The sequence below is a fragment of the Podarcis vaucheri genome, assembly GCF_965113315.1.
Source record: "Podarcis vaucheri genome assembly, chromosome: 11".
NCBI lineage: Eukaryota > Metazoa > Chordata > Lepidosauria > Squamata > Lacertidae > Podarcis > Podarcis vaucheri.
The window spans coordinates 62,383,377-62,402,667 of record NC_138749.1 but is presented as its reverse complement, the minus strand read 5'-3'; the positions used below and the strand labels follow the sequence as shown (position 1 = coordinate 62,402,667).

At 48.8% G+C, this 19,291-nt stretch overlaps 1 protein-coding gene across 3 annotated transcripts in view; it reads left to right on the top strand.

The window, feature by feature from the left end:
- The window catches only part of VPS13A (vacuolar protein sorting 13 homolog A), a 161,800-nt gene that overhangs the window by 21,211 nt on the left and 121,298 nt on the right, over positions 1–19,291 (top strand). For all 3 annotated transcript variants that reach the window (XM_082241458.1, XM_082241457.1, XM_082241459.1), the window contains exons 9-10: positions 3,502–3,582; positions 16,127–16,184. In XM_082241458.1, coding sequence (XP_082097584.1) covers positions 3,502–3,582; positions 16,127–16,184 — 139 coding nt within the window. The remainder of the gene's footprint in view (positions 1–3,501; positions 3,583–16,126; positions 16,185–19,291) is intronic.

Below are 19,291 nucleotides of genomic sequence, written 5' to 3'. Positions count from 1 at the left end.
AGAGGAAACTACAATCCACTCCATTGACAATCTCTTAGAGAATATCATCCTAGCTGCCAAGAACTTTGAGGCTCTTGAAATCAACACCTTCATAAAAATGAGCTATAAGCTACATATGGGAGAAAGATAAATTGTGCAGAGTAGATGGTGTAAAACTGCTGTCTGACGATGTATGTGAATGGCACAATGTTTGACTGGAGTTTTTCTTAGTCTTGATAATTTTCTGATGTTGACATGTTTTGGGCCACCTCATTTTTAACTGTCTATAGACCACCTTTAGTCATTATTTCTACCTGATCTGGAATTTGCACATTACTTTTCATACTGTTGACTCTTCTATTTAGTGTCATTTCATGCACAAAGCTTCCTTTCTATGGTTGCAGTGTACAGATCTGGTGCTGAATTATGGCAAAATAAGAAGCATGGCTTTTCCTTTTAATTACAGGCCCTTTATCTGCAATGATTAAAAAGGTTATGGATGCATCATAGTAAATGAAATAACACATTACTTTCCCAAATTATCATTATTTATTAACATGATACAGCTTCAGTGAGATGACTCTGGAAGGGTTAGATCATTCTTCCGCTATCTTGCACCTGTTTTAAAAAGTATGACTTCAGGAATTACAGTCTCTCACAGGTGTGACAATGAGCGGGAATGAATGGGCTACCAGTTAGAGGACATTTCTTTTAAATGGGAAGCCTCATGGCAGTCCCTGCATGATTTTGTACCTTGGAAGATCAGGGCTCTAGATCATGTAGGGAGTCTTCATGAGTACAGCAGGCTCCCCATTTCAAAAGTTTGCTCTGCAGCTTGCACAGGGTGACAGAACTGGAGCTTGGTCTTCCCTCTCTGCCATATGATGCTACTCAAGTGAGGGATTTTAATGCCTACAGAGCTCTTACGGCTCCTATTTACAGTCATAACGTGGTAGGAGTTAATAAAATTTGGGCATCCAAACAACAAATGATAGGAAATAAGTTGAATAGTGAATATGTTACAAGCCTGAAATACCGTATTTTTCGCTCTATAACACGCATCTGACCGTAACACGCACGTAGTTTTTAGAGGAGGAAAACAAGGAAAAAATATTCTAAACGAAACAGTGGATGTATGATTTTTATGGTTCATGCTGTGGCCACAGACATGTGATCTGACAGTGAGTTTGGGGTAGCCCAATGCAAAAATCCTGAGGATCCATGTGGATCCATGCTTTGTAACCACGTTTTTGCGCCATTGCGGCCCCATGAAACAGTGTGTGTGTGTGTGTTTTGGTGCAGGCTGTAGCCATGGAAATGCTATGTGATCTGATGGTGAATTTGGGGTGACCCAGTGCAAAAATCCTGAGGATCCATGTGGATCCGTGCTTTGTAACCACGTTTTAAGTGGGGAGGGAAGGAAAAGAACTCAAGGGACAAGGAGCACGCGTGGGGTGTGTGTGGAGAAGGAGCTTTTCGGCGAGCTGAGCGGGGAGGAGGGAGGAAAAGAGCACTGTTTCTTTAAAGGCATACTTAAGGTATTTGCCCTGTGCCTGGGTTTTTTTTCCATTTAACAGTTTGCAGCCTTTTCCTTCCGCTCCTTGTTTTGAGGCAGAATAGATTTGAGCAAGTGAGGAGGACTTGGATTGCAGGGGATTCGCCATTAGCTGTATAAAAGCGCTCTTCCTTGCAGCCTGAATGATAAGCAGCCACCAGCAGCAATAGAATGAAGCACAAAAAAGCGGTAGGGGCACTAGGACCCAGACAATGCTCAAATCTATCCTGCCTGAAAACAAGCTGCAGATCAGCTGAGACGCGGGGGATTGGCGAAGTTTTCCCCTCTCCCTCATGCCCTCCCCAGCCTTTTTTTTTACTTCCTGGTTTTCACTGTGCTGGCTCAGAGCTCGAGGTTGGTTTTATTTTGCTGCTGGTTGCTTAAATTTTATCTTACCTGCCGTCCCTCTGCAGCCTCATTGCTCTGTTTAGAGAGCGCGCGGACTTTTGCTAGAGTCTGTCCCTCCTCCCGTGTAAGTGGCTGCTGCCGGCTTTGCTGCCATGGCTCTCCTTCCTGGCTCCAGGTCGCTTTAAAGCAAGCAAAGTGAGAGCCTCGTAGAGCGTGTAAGCGGCTCCCGCTTTGCTTGACTGATAGCAGCCATGGCTCTGATCCATGCATTCGCTCTGTAACACACACAGGCATTTTCCCTTGCTTTCTAGGAGCAAAAAAGTGTGTGTTTTGGAGCGAAAATTACGGTAGCTTGTTTAAATTGGATAAGAACTCATTACTTCCAAGGTACAAGTAATGTAATGTTTAAAATCAGCATGTAATTTCAGTCAGCTCTGTTTCTCACAAGGCAAGGAAAATGGAGGTGCTAGCAATGAAACTTATTTGCTGCTAAGCCATTGGACTAGGGGTAATTTTCAAATAAATAATGCATTTTCTACAGATTTCTTGGCTATGTATATAAGTCACTATTAATTTAACGAGGACAGTGACTGCAGTTTTCACTTTAGCCTAAGTATAGCTAGTGTTCTGGGAGTGGCAGTTTTGAACTGTGTATGCCCTTCCCTTCTGGAAGGAATTTCTCTCTCCTACTGGTGCTGATCTCTCAGTCCCAATGATCCCTCTTGGAATATGAAGGATTAAGGAAAAGATACTGCTTGGAATATTGCTGGTGCTTGGAAAGATGAGACGAAAGGCTCTTGCACTTCACACACCACCACCTGACCATGTAATATGATAGTACAACACAGCCATGAGAGCTGAATCCCATATGAGATACAGCATTATGGAGTGAAATATTCAACCTCTAAAAAGCAGAGGAACACAAAAAACAGGCAAAATTCACAGACAGTACCAGCTTCCCCCACATACGTTAAAAACTGCCAGAGCATAATGGAGAATTTTGTAAAACTGCCATAGTAGCTCATAAAGAAAAGTTGTTGCAGTGGATTGATGTCTAGAGTGCATATCTGGTAACTAATTTGTGCTGAATACTTGAGCTATTTTTGCATTTTAATAGAACCTGGCCAAACTGCAATATGTTGGTATTCTGGGAGAAAAAGAAAAACGCTGATCCTTAAACCAGTCATAGTATTCTGACCCTTATCGTTATTTTAATTGATTTCGACAGGATTTATTTTTAATTAAATGTGTCTGTGATCAAATCCTGAGGGTACCATGTTTAAAAAGCCTATATGTTTTAATTAATGGCATTAATCCCCCAAAATGTGGCATGTGTGCAGAAGCTTCCTCTCAAACATTTATATGTTTAATATACTGTATTTTTCTCTGTATAAGACTAGGCTTTTTTAACCAAAAAATTTGGTTTAAAATTGGGATTCGTCTTATACATTGATAGTGCTGAGGGGTGTTTTCTTAATTTGGAGTTTTCAAAAACAGGGGGTGTCTTATATATGGGGGTGTCTTATAAATGGAAAAATATGGTATATGGATCCTTTGTATTGCATGGAAAAGTACTGAGGTGACAATTCCGTTGATTCTGCTTAAATTTTTGATTTCAGCTCGTTCGATTGGACAACTTTTTTGCATATTGGAATGTGAAGTCTGAAATGTTTTATCAGGGTGGTTTTAAAGAATCTTTGGTGAGTGAAAAAAGTATGATATTAATGCCATAAATTGTTTCAAGATAAGGTTTGCTCAGTAGGGATTGCATTTTGTTGAATATGTTGGATTTGAAGTCTTTGGACTCAAAATGTATTGTTCTTTCTACTTATTAACACTGCAGTCCTGTCCTAATTTACTTGGGAATAAGCCCTTCTGAACTTTGTAGAAATTACTTCTAAATACATGTGATTTTATTTATTTAAGGCATTTACGTACTGTCGTTCATAACCAAGGTAGTATCAAATCATTCTTATTTATCTCTCACCTTCAAATGATGTAGGATGACCAAATGCAAAATAGGAAAAAGTCCCAGTGCCTTTAATTATTAGAGAGGGTGGGATTTTGACAGGTGTACATTGTGTAGGGTTGGGAGAGGTTTTACTTGCTGAAATTCTTTCTTCCTCACAGTTTTTTCTAAGAAAGTATATCCCTCTATGCCTCTGAATGTCATGGGAATCTCATACTGCCCAGGAAGACTCCCTGAGTGAGTGCTTGAGGGCCCTGCTCTTGCCACTTACCATCTGGCTTGGGGCGGGGCCTGGGGCCTCATAAGGACTGTGTGCTGCTTGCAGCCTGCTGCCCAGGAAGACTCCCTGAGTGAGTGCTTGTGGGCCCTGCTCTTGCCACTTACCATCTGGCCTGGGGCGGGGCCTGGGGCCTCACAAGGACTGTGTGCTGCTTGCTGCCTGCTGCCCAGGAGGACTCCCCTGAGTGAGTGCTTGAGGGCCCTGCTCTTGCCACTTACCATCTGGCCTGGGGCGGGGCCTGAAACCTCACAAGGACTGTGTGCTGCTTGCTGCCTGCTGCCCAGGAGGACTCCCCTGAGTGAGTGCTTGAGGGCCCTGCTTTTGCCACCTACCATCTGGCTTGGGGCGGGGCCTGGGGCCTCACAAGGACTGTGTGCTGCTTGCTGCCTGCTGCCCAGGAGGACTCCCCTGAGTGAGTGCTTGAGGGCCCTGCTCTTGCCACTTACCATCTGGCCTGGGGCGGGGCCTGAAACCTCACAAGGACTGTGTGCTGCTTGCTGCCTGCTGCCCAGGAAGACTCCCTGAGTGAGTGCTTGAGGGCCCTGCTCTTGCCACTTACCATCTGGCCTGGGGCGGGGCCTGAAACCTCACAAGGACTGCGTGCTGCTTGCTGCCTGCTGCCCAGGAAGACTCCCTGAGTGAGTGCTTGAGGGCCCTGCTCTTGCCACTTACCATCTGGCTTGGGGCGGGGCCTGGGGCCTCATAAGGACTGTGTGCTGCTTGCAGCCTGCTGCCCAGGAAGACTCCCTGAGTGAGTGCTTGAGGGCCCTGCTCTTGCCACTTACCATCTGGCCTGGGGCGGGGCCTGGGGCCTCACAAGGACTGTGTGCTGCTTGCGGCCTGCTGCCCAGGAAGGCTCCCTGAGTGAGTGCTTGAGGGCCCTGCTCCTCCCTGCCACTTACCACCTGGCCCAGGGCGGGGCCTGACAGGCCTCACTAGGACAGTTGTTACTGCCGGAGAGGCACAGAGTGTTTTTAAAATGTTTTATAAAAAAATTTTTCTGGATTTTTTGTATGTGGGGGGTGGGATTGATGTTTGGTTGGGCTTGGGGAATTATTATTTTTTTATTTTGATGTTTTTGTAATTTTTATATTTTTTGTTTGTATTGTTGTATTGGTTTTGTTTGTTTGTTTAAGGTGTTATTTTGTTTTTAGGGGGAGGGGTCAGGGCTGCCGGGGAGTGGGCCCCAGCCCACAAAATGGCTGGGGCATGTTCCACAGGGGGGGATGCACTGGGACAACCGATCTCAGTGATCACGGGTAGGAGGAGGAGTTACGCTAAGACCAGACCATGTCATTACAGAGGAGGCAGGTTTAGTCGTTGTCTGAGGACTATCCCTGCCTCCGGGTCTGGTCCTGTCCGGACGGATACTAGAATCAGCAAGGGATACCCACATAGCCTGAAGGTGCTGCTGTGCAATGCCAGGTCAATGATTCAGAAGACCACTGCCATCCATGACTTGATCATGGATGGAGGATTTGACCTGGCATGTGTAACAGAGACTTGGTTGGATGAAGCAGATGGGCCTGTTCTTGCCGCTGCTTGTCCACCAGGTTTCTCTTACGCACAGCAACCCAGGTCATGTGGGCGGGGAGGGGGGGTTGCAGTGATTTTTAGGAAGTCATTAGTTTGCACCAGGCGTCCTATTGGGAAGACCCAGTTTTCTGAGTGCATGTTCTGGAAGTTGGGCAATAGGGGCAGTACAGGATTCCTTTTGGTGTACCGACCTCCCCGCTGCGCCAAGGATTCCCTGCCCGAGCTGCTTCAGGTCGTGGCGGATGTTCTCCTGGAGACACCTAGCTTGGTCGTCCTAGGGGATTTTAACATCCATGCCGACACGACCTTACAAGGGGCCGCTCGGGACTTCGTGGAAAGCATGGCCTCCATGGGGCTGTCCCTAAATAAGTCTGGCCCAACCCATAGCCGTGGACATGCCTTGGACCTGGTGTTTACCTCTATGGATGTTGGTGATCTGACACTAAGTAAAAGCGAAACGAAAGAAGTGCCATGGTCAGATCACTTCCTGGTGCAACTGGACTTCTCTGCGACCCATCCCCTCTGCAGGGAGGTGGGACCAATTCGGATGGTCCGCCCCCGCCACTTAATGGATCCAAATGGTTTCCAGAGAGTGGTAGGGGATGCTTTATCCCATGTTGATGGCCTTTCAGCTGATTCCCTGGTGGCCCGCTGGAATGTGGAGTTAACCAGGGCTATTGACTGTTTGGCTCCGAAGCGCCCTCTCCGATTGCATGGAGCCCGGACAGCCCCGTGGTTTTCCACGGATCTGAGGGCAATGAAACAATCGTTGAGACGGCTAGAGCGCCGGTGGCGGAGAACTCATTCCGAATCTGACCGGACACAGGTTAGAGCTCAACGTCGAGCCTACCAAGTGGCGATAGCGACGGCGAAGAAGAATTTCTTCACCGCCTCTATTGCATCTGCAGAAAACAGCAGCAGGAGACTTTTTCAGGTGGTTCACAATTTAGCGGAACCACCTGCAACATCGGGGCCCAGTACGGGCCACATGTTCTCCTGCAATGATTTTGCAAAGTTTTTTGCAGATAAAATCGCTCAGATTCGGGAAGAAGTAGACTCCACCGTGGGAGCAGGGCCGGGGCGGGAGAGTGCAAGAGTTCTGTCTGGTCAAGTTGAGTGGGATCAATTCCAATCTGTTGCCTCCGAGGATGTGGACAGGCTGCTTGGACGAGTGAAACCAACCACCTGTCTCCTGGATCCTTGCCCATCCTGGCTAATAAAAGCAAGCCGGGAAGGGCTGGGCGATGGGCTTCGTGGGGTGGTGAATGCTTCCCTCCGTGAGGGGGCCTTCCCAGACCCGCTGAAAGAGGCGGTTATTAAACCGCTTCTTAAAAAACCATCTCTAGATGCGGCCACGATGGCCAACTATCGCCCAGTCTCAAATCTTCCATTCCTGGGCAAGGTGATTGAGCGAGCGGTTGCCGAACAACTCCAGGCACGCCTGGAAGAAGCGGACCATTTGGATCCCTTCCAGTCGGGATTCAGGCCTCATCATGGGACTGAAACTGCCTTGGTCGCACTGGTTGATGATCTCCGGCGGGCTAGGGACAAAGGTGAGAGCTGTTTCCTAGTTCTGCTGGATCTCTCAGCGGCGTTCGATACCATCGACCATAGCATCCTTCTGGACCGTCTTGAGGGGCTGGGAGCTGGGGGCACTGTTATACAGTGGTTCCGCTCCTTCCTCCTGGGCCGTGTTCAGAAAGTGGTGGTGGGGGATGAGTGTTCAGACCCCTGGGCTCTCACTTGTGGGGTGCCTCAGGGCTCTGTCCTCTCCCCCATGCTTTTCAACATCTACATGCGGCCGCTGGGAGAGATCATCAGGAGGTTTGGGCTGGGTGTTCATCAGTATGCGGATGATACCCAGCTCTACCTCTCTTTTAAATCAGAACCAGTGAAGGCGGTGAAGGTCCTGTGTGAGTGTCTGGAGGCGGTTGGAGGATGGATGGCGGCTAACAGATTGAGGTTGAATCCTGACAAGACAGAAGTACTGTTCTTGGGGGACAGAAGGCGGGCAGGTGTGGAGGATTCCCTGGTCCTGAATGGGGTAACTGTGCCCCTGAAGGACCAGGTGCGCAGCCTGGGAGTCATTTTGGACTCACAGCTGTCCATGGAGGCACAGGTCAAATCTGTGTCCAGGGCAGCTGTTTACCAGCTCCATCTGGTACGTAGGCTGAGACCCTATCTGCCTGCGGACTGTCTCGCGAGAGTGGTGCATGCTCTGGTTATCTCCCGCTTGGACTACTGCAATGCACTCTACGTGGGGCTACCTTTGAAGGTGACTCGGAAACTACAACTAATCCAGAATGCGGCAGCTAGACTGGTGACTGGGAGCGGCCGCCGAGACCATATAACACCGGTCTTGAAAGACCTGCATTGGCTCCCAGTACGTTTCCGAGCACAATTCAAAGTGTTGGTGCTGACCTTTAAAGCCCTAAACGGCCTCGGTCCAGTATACCTGAAGGAGCGTCTCCACCCCCATCATTCTGCCCGGACGCTGAGGTCCAGCGCCGAGGGCCTTCTGGCGGTTCCCTCATTGCGAGAAGCAAAGCTACAGGGAACCAGGCAGAGGGCCTTCTCGGTAGTGGCGCCCGCCCTGTGGAACACCCTTCCAGCAGATGTCAAGGCGATAAACAACTACCTGACATTCAGGAGACATCTTAAGGCAGCCCTGTTCAGGGAAGTTTTTAACGTGTGATATTTTATTGTATTTTTGGTTTTTATGGAAGCCGCCCAGAGTGGCTGGGGAGGCCCAGCCAGATGGGCGGGGTATAAATAATAAATTATTATTATTATTATTATTATTATTATACTTGTAGCAAAATGCTGCTAAATAGAAGGTTTGTTACAGAGTCAAGTCTGACCAGTTCCTGTATCTTTCTAGATCATTTTTCTGGAAATGGGGGATATGGATATATATATATATATATATATATATATATATATATATATATATATATATATATATATATATGTCAGGGAACTGACATCAGAGGGAAAGGAGGTGATAGGGCTCCCAGAGACTGGGAGAGACTCAACAGCCAAGGCAGGGACCAGCAGGGGGAGCGCGGGGTCTCTGGAGGAGGATCTCAGGGATACTGAGAGAGATGCAGCAGCGCAGGCAGGAAGCAGGGGGGAGAAAGGGGTGAGAGACACGTCCAGTGAAAATAGTGGGGAGGTGTCAGAAGCAATTGCAGGGAGACCCATGCTTCGTCGGAAGCTGTCACGTCGTGAGTCCAGGAGACGTGTTTCCGTTAAGGAACTTCTTTGTTGGAGGCGTTTCCGCAAACAGCCACTGTCGGACTCTAACAGTGACTAGAGCAGACATGTCTGAGGAGCTCTGTCACACACAGAGGTTTGTGGGGCCGCACAAACTCTGAAGGGGCACCATTTTAAGCACAAGCAGCTAATCATCCCCTAATAGCAGTCCGACAGTCTCTGTACGCTGCCTGTGCAGGAGAAAGCATCATGAGCGACCCAGCCGGAGCAGGGGGAGGAGCTGATCCAAGCTTGGAAGAAAGATGCCGAGCATTGGAGGTCCAACTGGCGCTGCAGACGGCGAGGCTCGAGGAGAGGAGGGCTCAAGATGCAGACAAGAAGGGGAGAACCACTCAGTTCCCCAGAAAGGTACCAGGATTGGTGCAGAAGTTTGGGGGGGACCCCAAGGATTACCATGCCTTTAGGACTGAAATGCAATATGCCCTGAATGTCCAGTTTGATGAGTTCCCTGATGAGGAATCTCGAGTTGCTTTTGTAATTGGGCATCTTGAGAAGGGCGCGCGAGACTGGGTTCGACCCCTGATGGCAACGCACAACGATATCCTAAAGGACACTATGAAATTTTTTCGTGCAATGGATATCATGTTTTCCAGCGACGTTGAGGAAGGGGCGGTGCGCAGACAGTTAATGGCTTGCAAGCAGGGAAGCAGATCTGTCCGTGAGTACTGGACTGAATTTACCATGCTGATTCACAGATTGGGGTGGGATTTATCGGCAGCACCCATTCAGATGCTATTTGAAGAAGGTCTTTCTTCAGCTGTGAAAGACGAGCTGGCCAGGAGCCCCAGGGCGGTGTCTATGGATCAGCTGACCAAATCTGCGCTGACCATTGGAGCGCGCCAGGAGGCAAGAGCCTTGGAGAGGCGGGAAGGGAGAGGGGAACGTTGGAAGGAGTTACGCATTCCAGACATTCCTGAGCCAGCTTTCCCGCCGGCAGAGCCGATGGAAATCGGAACAGCCCGCGCGCGCGCAGTTTCAAAGCCCAGTGAGGGGGCGAAGAAGGAGGGAAAGGGAGCCCGGAAATGCTATCTCTGCCAACAGCCAGGCCACTTTGCCAGAGTCTGCCCCCAGAGGAAGGAATGGCAAGGGATGGTGGGAACTGTTGAGGGGGAAGAGCAGGGAGAAACGGAGCAGGTAAAAGCCAACGCCTGGTTGCCATCAGGGCACTGCAGCCAGGCCAAAGAGCAGTGAAAGTGCCCCTTCCCCAAGTGCCAGTACCAGAAGCTCCTCGACCGGCTCTAGTGATTGAAGTGTCGCTAGAGCTGCAAAATGGACACCCCCTAAAAATAAAGGCACTGTTGGACTCAGGCAGCTCCTGCAATTTTATGAGCAAGGAGTTTGCTGCTGAACACCAGATACAGACTATCCCTTTAAGCAACCCCCTGCAGGTGACCACGATCGATGGCAGGGAACTGTTGGGAGGAGGAGTCAGCTTGCAGACCATCCCAATGATAATGAGGGTGGCAAGGCACACAGAACTGATAGCGTTTAATGTGGCCACCTTGGGAGGTGCTCCCATTATTTTGGGAATGAGCTGGCTAGCCCTACATGATCCGCTGGTGGGCTGGCATCAAAGAGTGGTTTCCTTCGGTTCCGCACATTGCTTAGAACACTGCAGGGGGGAAAAGGGGTCAGCAGGGGCCCAAGCCACCCTGGCAGGGACTGAAGTAGTGGAGAAGGGGAAGGTGCCACCACAGTATGCTGATCTCAGCGACGTGTTCAGCGAGAAGGAAGCTGACCAACTACCTCCGCATAGACCCTTTGATTGCCAGATCAATTTACTCCCTGGAGCACAGCTTCCTGTAGGCAAGTTGTATGCCATGTCAGACAGGGAAATGCAGGAGTTGCGAGCGTTCATTGACAAGAACCTGAAGAGGGGCTTCATCAGAGAGTCCAAGGCAGCGGGGGGTAGCCCAGTGTTTTTTGTGGACAAAAAAAACACGGACAAGCCGAGGCTGGTATGTGACTTTCGGGCCTTAAATGCAGTGACAGAGCCGGCGGCTTTTCCCATGCCCAGGATTGATGATATTTTGACCAGGGTGCGGAAGGGAAAGATTTTTACAAAGCTGGACCTAAGGGGGGCGTACAACCTGATACGTATAAGGAAAGGGGATGAATGGAAGACCACCATGTTCACCCCTTTGGGGGCATTTGAATACTTAGTTATGCCTTTTGGATTACAAACAGGCTCCGCGTGTTTTCAAGCTTTCATGAACCACGTACTGGGGCCTTTGCTCTACAAGAATTGCGTGGCCTTCTTAGATGACGTGTTGGTGTATTCGGAGAATGAGGAGCAACATGTGAGAGACGTCAGAGAAGTGTTGAGCAGGCTGCAAGCCAACCGACTGTGGGTGAAACTGGAGAAGTGTCAGTTTCATACCAAGGAGGTGGAATTCCTGGGGTACCGCTTGTCAGACAAAGGGTTGGCCATGGACCCCGGCAAGGTTCAAGCGGTGCTGGAATGGAAAACACCCAAGACCAAGAAGGATGTGCAGAGGTTCCTAGGGTTTGGAAACTTTTATCGTAAGTTCATCCGCAACTTCGCCCACCTGACGGCGCCCATCACGGACTGTCTCAGCAGCAAAAAGAAGTTTGTTTGGACGGGGGAGGCGGAGCGAGCGTTTGAGGAACTGAAAAGGGCCTTCGCCTCTGGCGAACAACTTCTACATGTGGATTTACAAAAAAAGCTGAGGGTCGAAACAGACGCGTCGGACCGAGCCATAGGGGCGGTGCTTCTTCTGCAGCCGGGGAAGGAGGGGTCGGAGTGGCGACCGTGTGCCTTCTTTTCGCGGAAGCTGAACAAGTCTGAGAGGAACTACACGGTGTACGACCGGGAACTTCTTGCAATTTATGAGGCCTTCCGGAGATGGAGGCACCTACTAATTGGTGCACAACAGAAGGTGCAAGTGTGCACGGACCATAAGAATCTAGAGTATTGGAGAACTGCGCGAGTGCTCAACCAACGGCAGTTGAGATGGGCCCAGGAGTTCTCCAAATTTAACTTTGAGATTTGTTACGTACCAGGCCCGGAGAACGTTAGGGCGGACGCTCTCTCACGCAAACCTGAATATTTGGAGGGAGAGGGTGTACCCGAAGAGACCCATGTCATTCCCGAGGACCGCTGGGTGTGTGGGGCGGCATTGGTGGGGCAAAGGGAACTGGTAGAGGGAACGGGGCAGGATGTATACGCCCAGGACAAACTCAGGAGTCTTAGGAGGGAGGGAGACAAACCCGGGGGTTTTGAGGAGAGAAATGGGGCGTTGTACTACAAGGGAGCGTTATACATACCTGAAGGGGAATTGAGGGAAAAGGTACTCAAGCAACTGCACGATAACCCCACAGCAGGGCATTTTGGGCAACACAAAACCATGTGGCTGGTTACCAGGGAATTCTGGTGGCCCAAGGTCAGGGAAGATGTGCGTGAATATGTGAGAGGGTGTGACCGTTGCCAACGAGCCAAGGGGGAGAGGCGGGCACCGGCAGGTTTATTAGAACCACTACCCACGCCGGAAAGACCGTGGGAGGCAGTGGCAATAGATTTTATGACTGATTTGCCCAGGTCCAAAGGGAAAACAGCCATTATGGTGGTGGTAGATCTGTTAACCAAGATGGCACACTTTATAGCCTGCTCACATGCGGTCACAGCAGAAGAAACCGCCAAATTGTTTGTGGAAAATGTGTTTAGGTTGCATGGCGCCCCCTTGAGGGTGGTTTCGGACCGAGGGAAACAATTTACTTCCAGGTTCTGGAGGAAGCTCATGAGCTTACTGCATGTAGAGGTTAATTTCTCTACTGCCCGTCATCCAGAGACCAACGGGCAGGCGGAAAGAGCTAATGGTGTCCTCCAGCAATATTTGAGGTGTTATGTTAATGACAGAGAGAATGATTGGGTGGAGAAGCTGGCGTTGGCAGAATTTGCTTACAACAATGCAGAGAACGTGTCCACGGGAATGAGCCCTTTTTTGGCCAATCACGGGTGTCATCCCCGAGCCTTCCCAGGGGGGGAGGGGGAGAACTGGAGCGTTCCAGCAGCAGAACAGTTCGTTGAAGAAATGGAAGCGATCCATCGCCAACTCCAACTTAATTTAAACCGGGCGAAGGAGGAATATAAGAGGCAGGCAGACAAAACCAGAAGGGAAGGGGAAAGCCTTAGGGTGGGAGACCAGGTGTGGCTGTCCACCCAAGGGTTACCATTTAAAGGAGGTTGTAAGAAGTTAAGACCCAAAAGACTGGGCCCATTTGAAGTCACGCAACAGGTCAACCCAGTGGCTTTCAGACTCCGGTTACCGAACCACATGAAGTTGCACCCAGTGTTCCACAGATCGTTGCTGTCACCGTATATAGGGGACAGAGAGGGGAGGGTCAATAGGGGACCAGCGATGGAGGAAAAAGAACACAGCTACCATGCAGCGGAGATCCTAGATTCCAGGTGGAAAGGAGAGCAAGTAGAGTATTTGGTAATGTGGGAAGGGGAACCGGAGTCGGAAAACACCTGGGTCAGAGCAGAGGATGTAGATGACGAGGTTCTAATTGAAACTTTTCATCAGAGATTCCCTCGAAAACCCCAGCCAGTGGCGAGGTTCCGGAGGGAATACTTCGCCACCACAGACGAAGAAGAGGAGTTGGAGGGGTTCTCTGATTCCGAGGTGGAGGAGGATTCAGCGAGTCGGAACAAAGACCGATGGAGGGAGATGTTCGAGACGTCGGAAGATGAAGAGGATTCGTTTCGGGGTTTCAGCTCCTCACCGCCCAGAGGAGAGGGAGGGGGCGGGGGGGAAGGGGGCCCTGGAGGGGAGGTGGATGTCAGGGAACTGACATCAGAGGGAAAGGAGGTGATAGGGCTCCCAGAGACTGGGAGAGACTCAACAGCCAAGGCAGGGACCAGCAGGGGGAGCGCGGGGTCTCTGGAGGAGGATCTCAGGGATACTGAGAGAGATGCAGCAGCGCAGGCAGGAAGCAGGGGGGAGAAAGGGGTGAGAGACACGTCCAGTGAAAATAGTGGGGAGGTGTCAGAAGCAATTGCAGGGAGACCCATGCTTCGTCGGAAGCTGTCACGTCGTGAGTCCAGGAGACGTGTTTCCGTTAAGGAACTTCTTTGTTGGAGGCGTTTCCGCAAACAGCCACTGTCGGACTCTAACAGTGACTAGAGCAGACATGTCTGAGGAGCTCTGTCACACACAGAGGTTTGTGGGGCCGCACAAACTCTGAAGGGGCACCATTTTAAGCACAAGCAGCTAATCATCCCCTAATAATATATATGCAGGTTTTGGTGTCTTCGGGTGTCTTCCCGTGTAAGAGTCGGGGTGTCTGGGCGACGTTTCGACGAGGTCTCACTCGTCATCTTCAGGCTGGTGCTTTCGGCTTCTTGTTACTGGAACAGAGCAGAATCTGGTGTTTGAGTTCCTATAAATACTGTTGAGGGGTGTGGTGTATAGCCTCCAACGTTCTGGGCAGAGAGGAAGTTCCTAGATTAGTGTGCCTTTTCTTCTTTTGTTCCTTAATTACTTGAGGGATATCTTGAGTGATATCATGAGTGATATTCTGAATACCACTGGGTATTCAGATATATATATGCTTTCGTAGATTTATATATTATATTCAGATATATATATTTATATATTATATTTATATATTATATTCAGATATTTATATATTATATAAATATATATTATATATTTATATATTATATTCAGATATTTATATATTATATTCAGATATATATATGCTTTCGTAGATTTTCACGGGTACAGGAATGCAGGTTTTGGTGTCTTTGGGTGTCTTCCCGTGTAAGAGTCGGGGTGTCTGTGCGACGTTTCGACGAGGTCTCACTCGTCATCTTCAGGCTGGTGCTTTCGGCTTCTTGTTACTGGAACAGAGCAGAGTCTGGTGTTTGAGTTCCTATAAATACTGTTGAGGGGTGTGGTGTATAGCCTCCAACGTTCTGGGCAAAGAGGAAGTTCCTAGATTAGTGTGCCTTTTCTTCTTTTGTTCCTTAATTACTTGAGGGATATCTTGGGTGATTTCATGAGTGATATTCAGAATATCACTGGGTGGGTCATTAAGTGTAGATTAGTTGCTAAAGCTTTCGTGTCTTGACCTCTTGAGCTTGTGAAGAGTTTTTCTGAGAAGATGGCTGTGCTGCAGAACACAAGAATGCCGTCAAAAAAGAAGAAAAAACTTCCTCTCTTTTCCAACACATGAAAGAAACAGGACATGAAATTAATCTTGCAGATTCCAAATTGCTCTTTAACATGGAACATCACCACAAGAGAATAATCATGGAAGCCATCGAGATAGAGAAACACCCTCACAACATGAACAAGCGTGACGACACGTCCCGCCTGCCAGACATCTGGAAATTAGCCCTCCCCACAAAAACCGACACCAGAACCAGAGGCACACAGAACGCCGTCACCAATCAACCACACCAGACCCAAACCCAGACCCTCTCCACAGACATATTACAGACTCCATCCAGTAGCCAAACTATAGTGGCACCTCCGGATGCTGCACCCCCCTACAATCCCTACACAGATCTGGCTGGCACAAGGCACAAAACCATAGCTCGCCCCTATACACGAAGCCAAGCCAGAGCACAACTAAATGCAGCACAGCCATCTTCTCAGAAAAACTCTTCACAAGCTCAAGAGGTCAAGACACGAAAGCTTTAGCAACTAATCTACACTTAATGACCCACCCAGTGATATTCTGAATATCACTCATGAAATCACCCAAGATATCCCTCAAGTAATTAAGGAACAAAAGAAGAAAAGGCACACTAATCTAGGAACTTCCTCTTTGCCCAGAACGTTGGAGGCTATACACCACACCCCTCAACAGTATTTATAGGAACTCAAACACCAGACTCTGCTCTGTTCCAGTAACAAGAAGCCGAAAGCACCAGCCTGAAGATGACGAGTGAGACCTCGTCGAAACGTCGCACAGACACCCCGACTCTTACACGGGAAGACACCCGAAGACACCAAAACCTGCATATATATATATATATATATATATGAGAGAGAATGAGAGACTTTGATTAGACAATCAGACCTTGTATCTTGAAAATAGTTTTATTTAGCTGCTGAGCAGGAAAGTACAGCTTGATTTGAAGCATTCTGCTCTTGGATGTTAATATTCCATTTTTATACTTTATTTCTATTTCCCCTTTCCTCTACAAAAGAGTAACTTAAAAAGTGGAGTTGCGGGCACTGACATGATTCCAGAAGGCTACAGCTTTGGTAAGTTCTTCATAGTATCTGTAATTCCACATATGGTTTCTATGATTGTGTAGTTCTCTAGCTCTGGCCCTTCTGATCATGTGTATATTTATTTATTTATTTAATTTATATACTGCCCTATACCCAGAGGTCTCAGGGCGGTTCACAGAACAAAATCAAAATATAAAATCAAAATATATATAATCAAAATAAAAACAACAACCTAATAACACCCACCAAAAGAAAAATTTCAAGGGCATTGGATGTCAATCAAATCAACCAAAGGCCTGGTTAAAAAGGAACATTTTTGCCTGGTCCCTGAAGGTGTATAATGAAGGCGCCAGGTAAACTTTCCTAGGGAGAGCATTCCACAGATGGGGAGCCATTGCAAGGAAGGCCCGTTCTCATGTTGTCACCCTCCAGACCTCTCAAGGAGGAGGCACATGAAGAAGGGCCTCAGAAGATGATTTCAGGGTCTGGGCAGGTTCATATGGAAAGAGGCAGTCCTTGAGGTATTGCACTCCTGAGCCGTTTAAGGCTTTACGAGTCAAAACCAGCACTTTGAATTGCGCCTGGAAACTAATTGGTAGCCAGTGCAGTCAGACCAGGATCGGTGTAATATGCTCAAACCTTCTTGCTCCCGTGAGCAACCTAGCCGTTGAATTCTGCACTAGCTGAAGTTTCCGAACCGTCTTCAGAGGCAGCCCTACATGTAACACATTGTAGTAATCTAACCTTGAGGTTACTAGAGCATAGACAACAGTGGTTAGGCTTTCCCTGTCCAGATAGGGGCGTAGCTGGGTTACCAGCCAAAGCTGATGAAAGGCACTCTGGGCCACTGAGGCCACCTGAGCCTTGAGCGACAGTCAAGTATCTAGGAGTACTCCCAAGCTATGAACCTACTCCTTCAGATGAAGTGTAACCCCATCAAGAGCAGGCGAACTCCCACCCATCTGGTCTTGGCAACCACCCAGTAACAGTGCCTCAGTCTTATCTGGATTGAGCTTCAGTTTGCTGGCTCTCATCAAGGCAAGGCACTGGTCCAGCGCTTCCATTGTCTCACCTGCAGATGTAATATCAGTCATACCTCGTGTTGCGTTTGCTTCAGGTTGAATGTTTTCAGGTTGTGTCCCGCGGCGACCTGGAAGTACCGGAAAGGGTTACTTCTGGGTTTCGCCGCTCGCGCATGCGTAGACACTCAAAATGACGTCATGCGCAGAAGTGGCGACGCGCAGACGTGGCTTGCGTTCCCCTCAGGTTGTGAACGGAGCTCTGGAACGGATCTCGTTCGCAACCAGAAGTACCACTGTAGAGCTGAGTGTCATCAGCATACTGCTGGCAATGTACTCCAAACCTCTGGCTAATCACACTGAGTGGTTTCATGTAGACATTAAACAACATGGGGGAAAGGATTGAGCCCTGCTGAACCCCCCATTGAAGGTTCCACAGGGCTGAAAAGCATTCCCCAAGTAACACCCTCTGGGAACGACCATCCAAGTAGGACTGGAACCATCGCAAAGCGGTGCCACCCAGCCCTAGTTCGGAGAGTCGCTCCAGAAGGATACCAAGGTAAATGGTATCAAAAGCCGCTGAGAGGTCGAGAAGAATTAACAGGGGTATGTTTCTGTGCCAAAACTGGGCCTAAAGCCTGGTTGAAATGGATACAGAACATCAGCTTCCAAAAGCGTCTGGATCTGGTCTGTGACCATTTGCTCCAGAACCTTGCTCAGGAAAGGGAGGTTAGCAACTGGCCGGTAGTTAGTTAGGTTTTCTGAATCCAGGGAAGGTTTCTTAAGGAGTGGTTTTACCACCGCCTCCTTCAAACAGGCAGGAACCACCCCCTCTCGTAAAGAGGTATTGATCACCTCCCTGGCCCAGCCAGCTGTTCCCTCCCTGCTGGTTTTTATCAAGAAGGGCAAAGGTCTAGTGCAACTGGTCGCCCTGACTGATCCCAGCACCGTGTCCACATCCTTGAGCCCTACCAACTGAAACTCATTCAACACAACAGAACTAGACTGTGCTCTGGGCACCCCATGGGATTCATCTGCTATAACAGTGGAGTCAAGGTCTTGGTGGATGCAAGTGATTTTATCCTCAAAATGTTTTGCAAACAAGTCACAGCAAGCTACCATTGGTTCTATCACCTCCTTTGGGCCAGCCTGTAAAAGGCCCTGTACAACCTGGAAAAGCTCTGCCAGATGACATAATGAGGATGCAATGGAGGCAGCAAAGTTTTTGCTGCCTTCATTGCCACTAGGTAGGCTCGATAATGAGCCCTTACCAGTGTTCGGTTACATTCATTCAGATCTTTCCTCCACTTGTGTTCAAGCTGTCTCCCAGCTTGTTTCCTCGCCCTAAGCTCTGGAGTGTACCAAGGGCCCAATTAGGTTCCACAAAGTGGGAGAGGATCCTCAGCTCAATAGTCCGAGTCATTCGGGTGTCCCAGAGGTCGGCCAGGGCTTTGACAGGGGCGCCAGTCATATCAGTTGGAATGCCCCCCCAGCTGTTTGGAATCCCACTGGATCCATCAGTCTCCGAGGGTGGACCTTCCTAATAGATTTCTTGCCTCATTGGAGGGGAAAAGGTGCTGACATCCTAAATCTCAACAGGAAGTGATCTGACCATGACAAGGGACTGATGTCAATGTCCCCCAGCTTCAAATCACCCTCTTTCTGCCCAAGAAAACAAGGTCCTGAGTGTGGCCTGCCATGTGCATTGGGCTGGTGACATGTTGGGACAGCCCCATGGTTGTCATGGTAGCCGTGAAGTCCTGAGCTGTCCTAGAGCCGGCTGCTTTGGCATGGATGTTGAAGTCTCGCAGAACCAGTAGTCTCTCAGCTAGGAGAATATCTGTAATAACAGCAGGTCAGGGACTGTTATGTTGGAATCTTTCTCCACTATGAGCTTCCTGTTCTTACATCCTCCTCCTCAATAATAACAATAACAGTAATAACAAAAATGGTAATTTCTTTAAGTAGATAGTGAGGTATATAGCCCAGGTGTGGTCAGAAGGTAAATCAGGGGTTATTCTTAGTTCCTGGATAATTTGCAGTAGTTCAGCAAAAAATTCAGACTCCCATCAATGTGCTGCACTTCTTCAAGGGCCAACATAAGCTTGCCTATTTTAT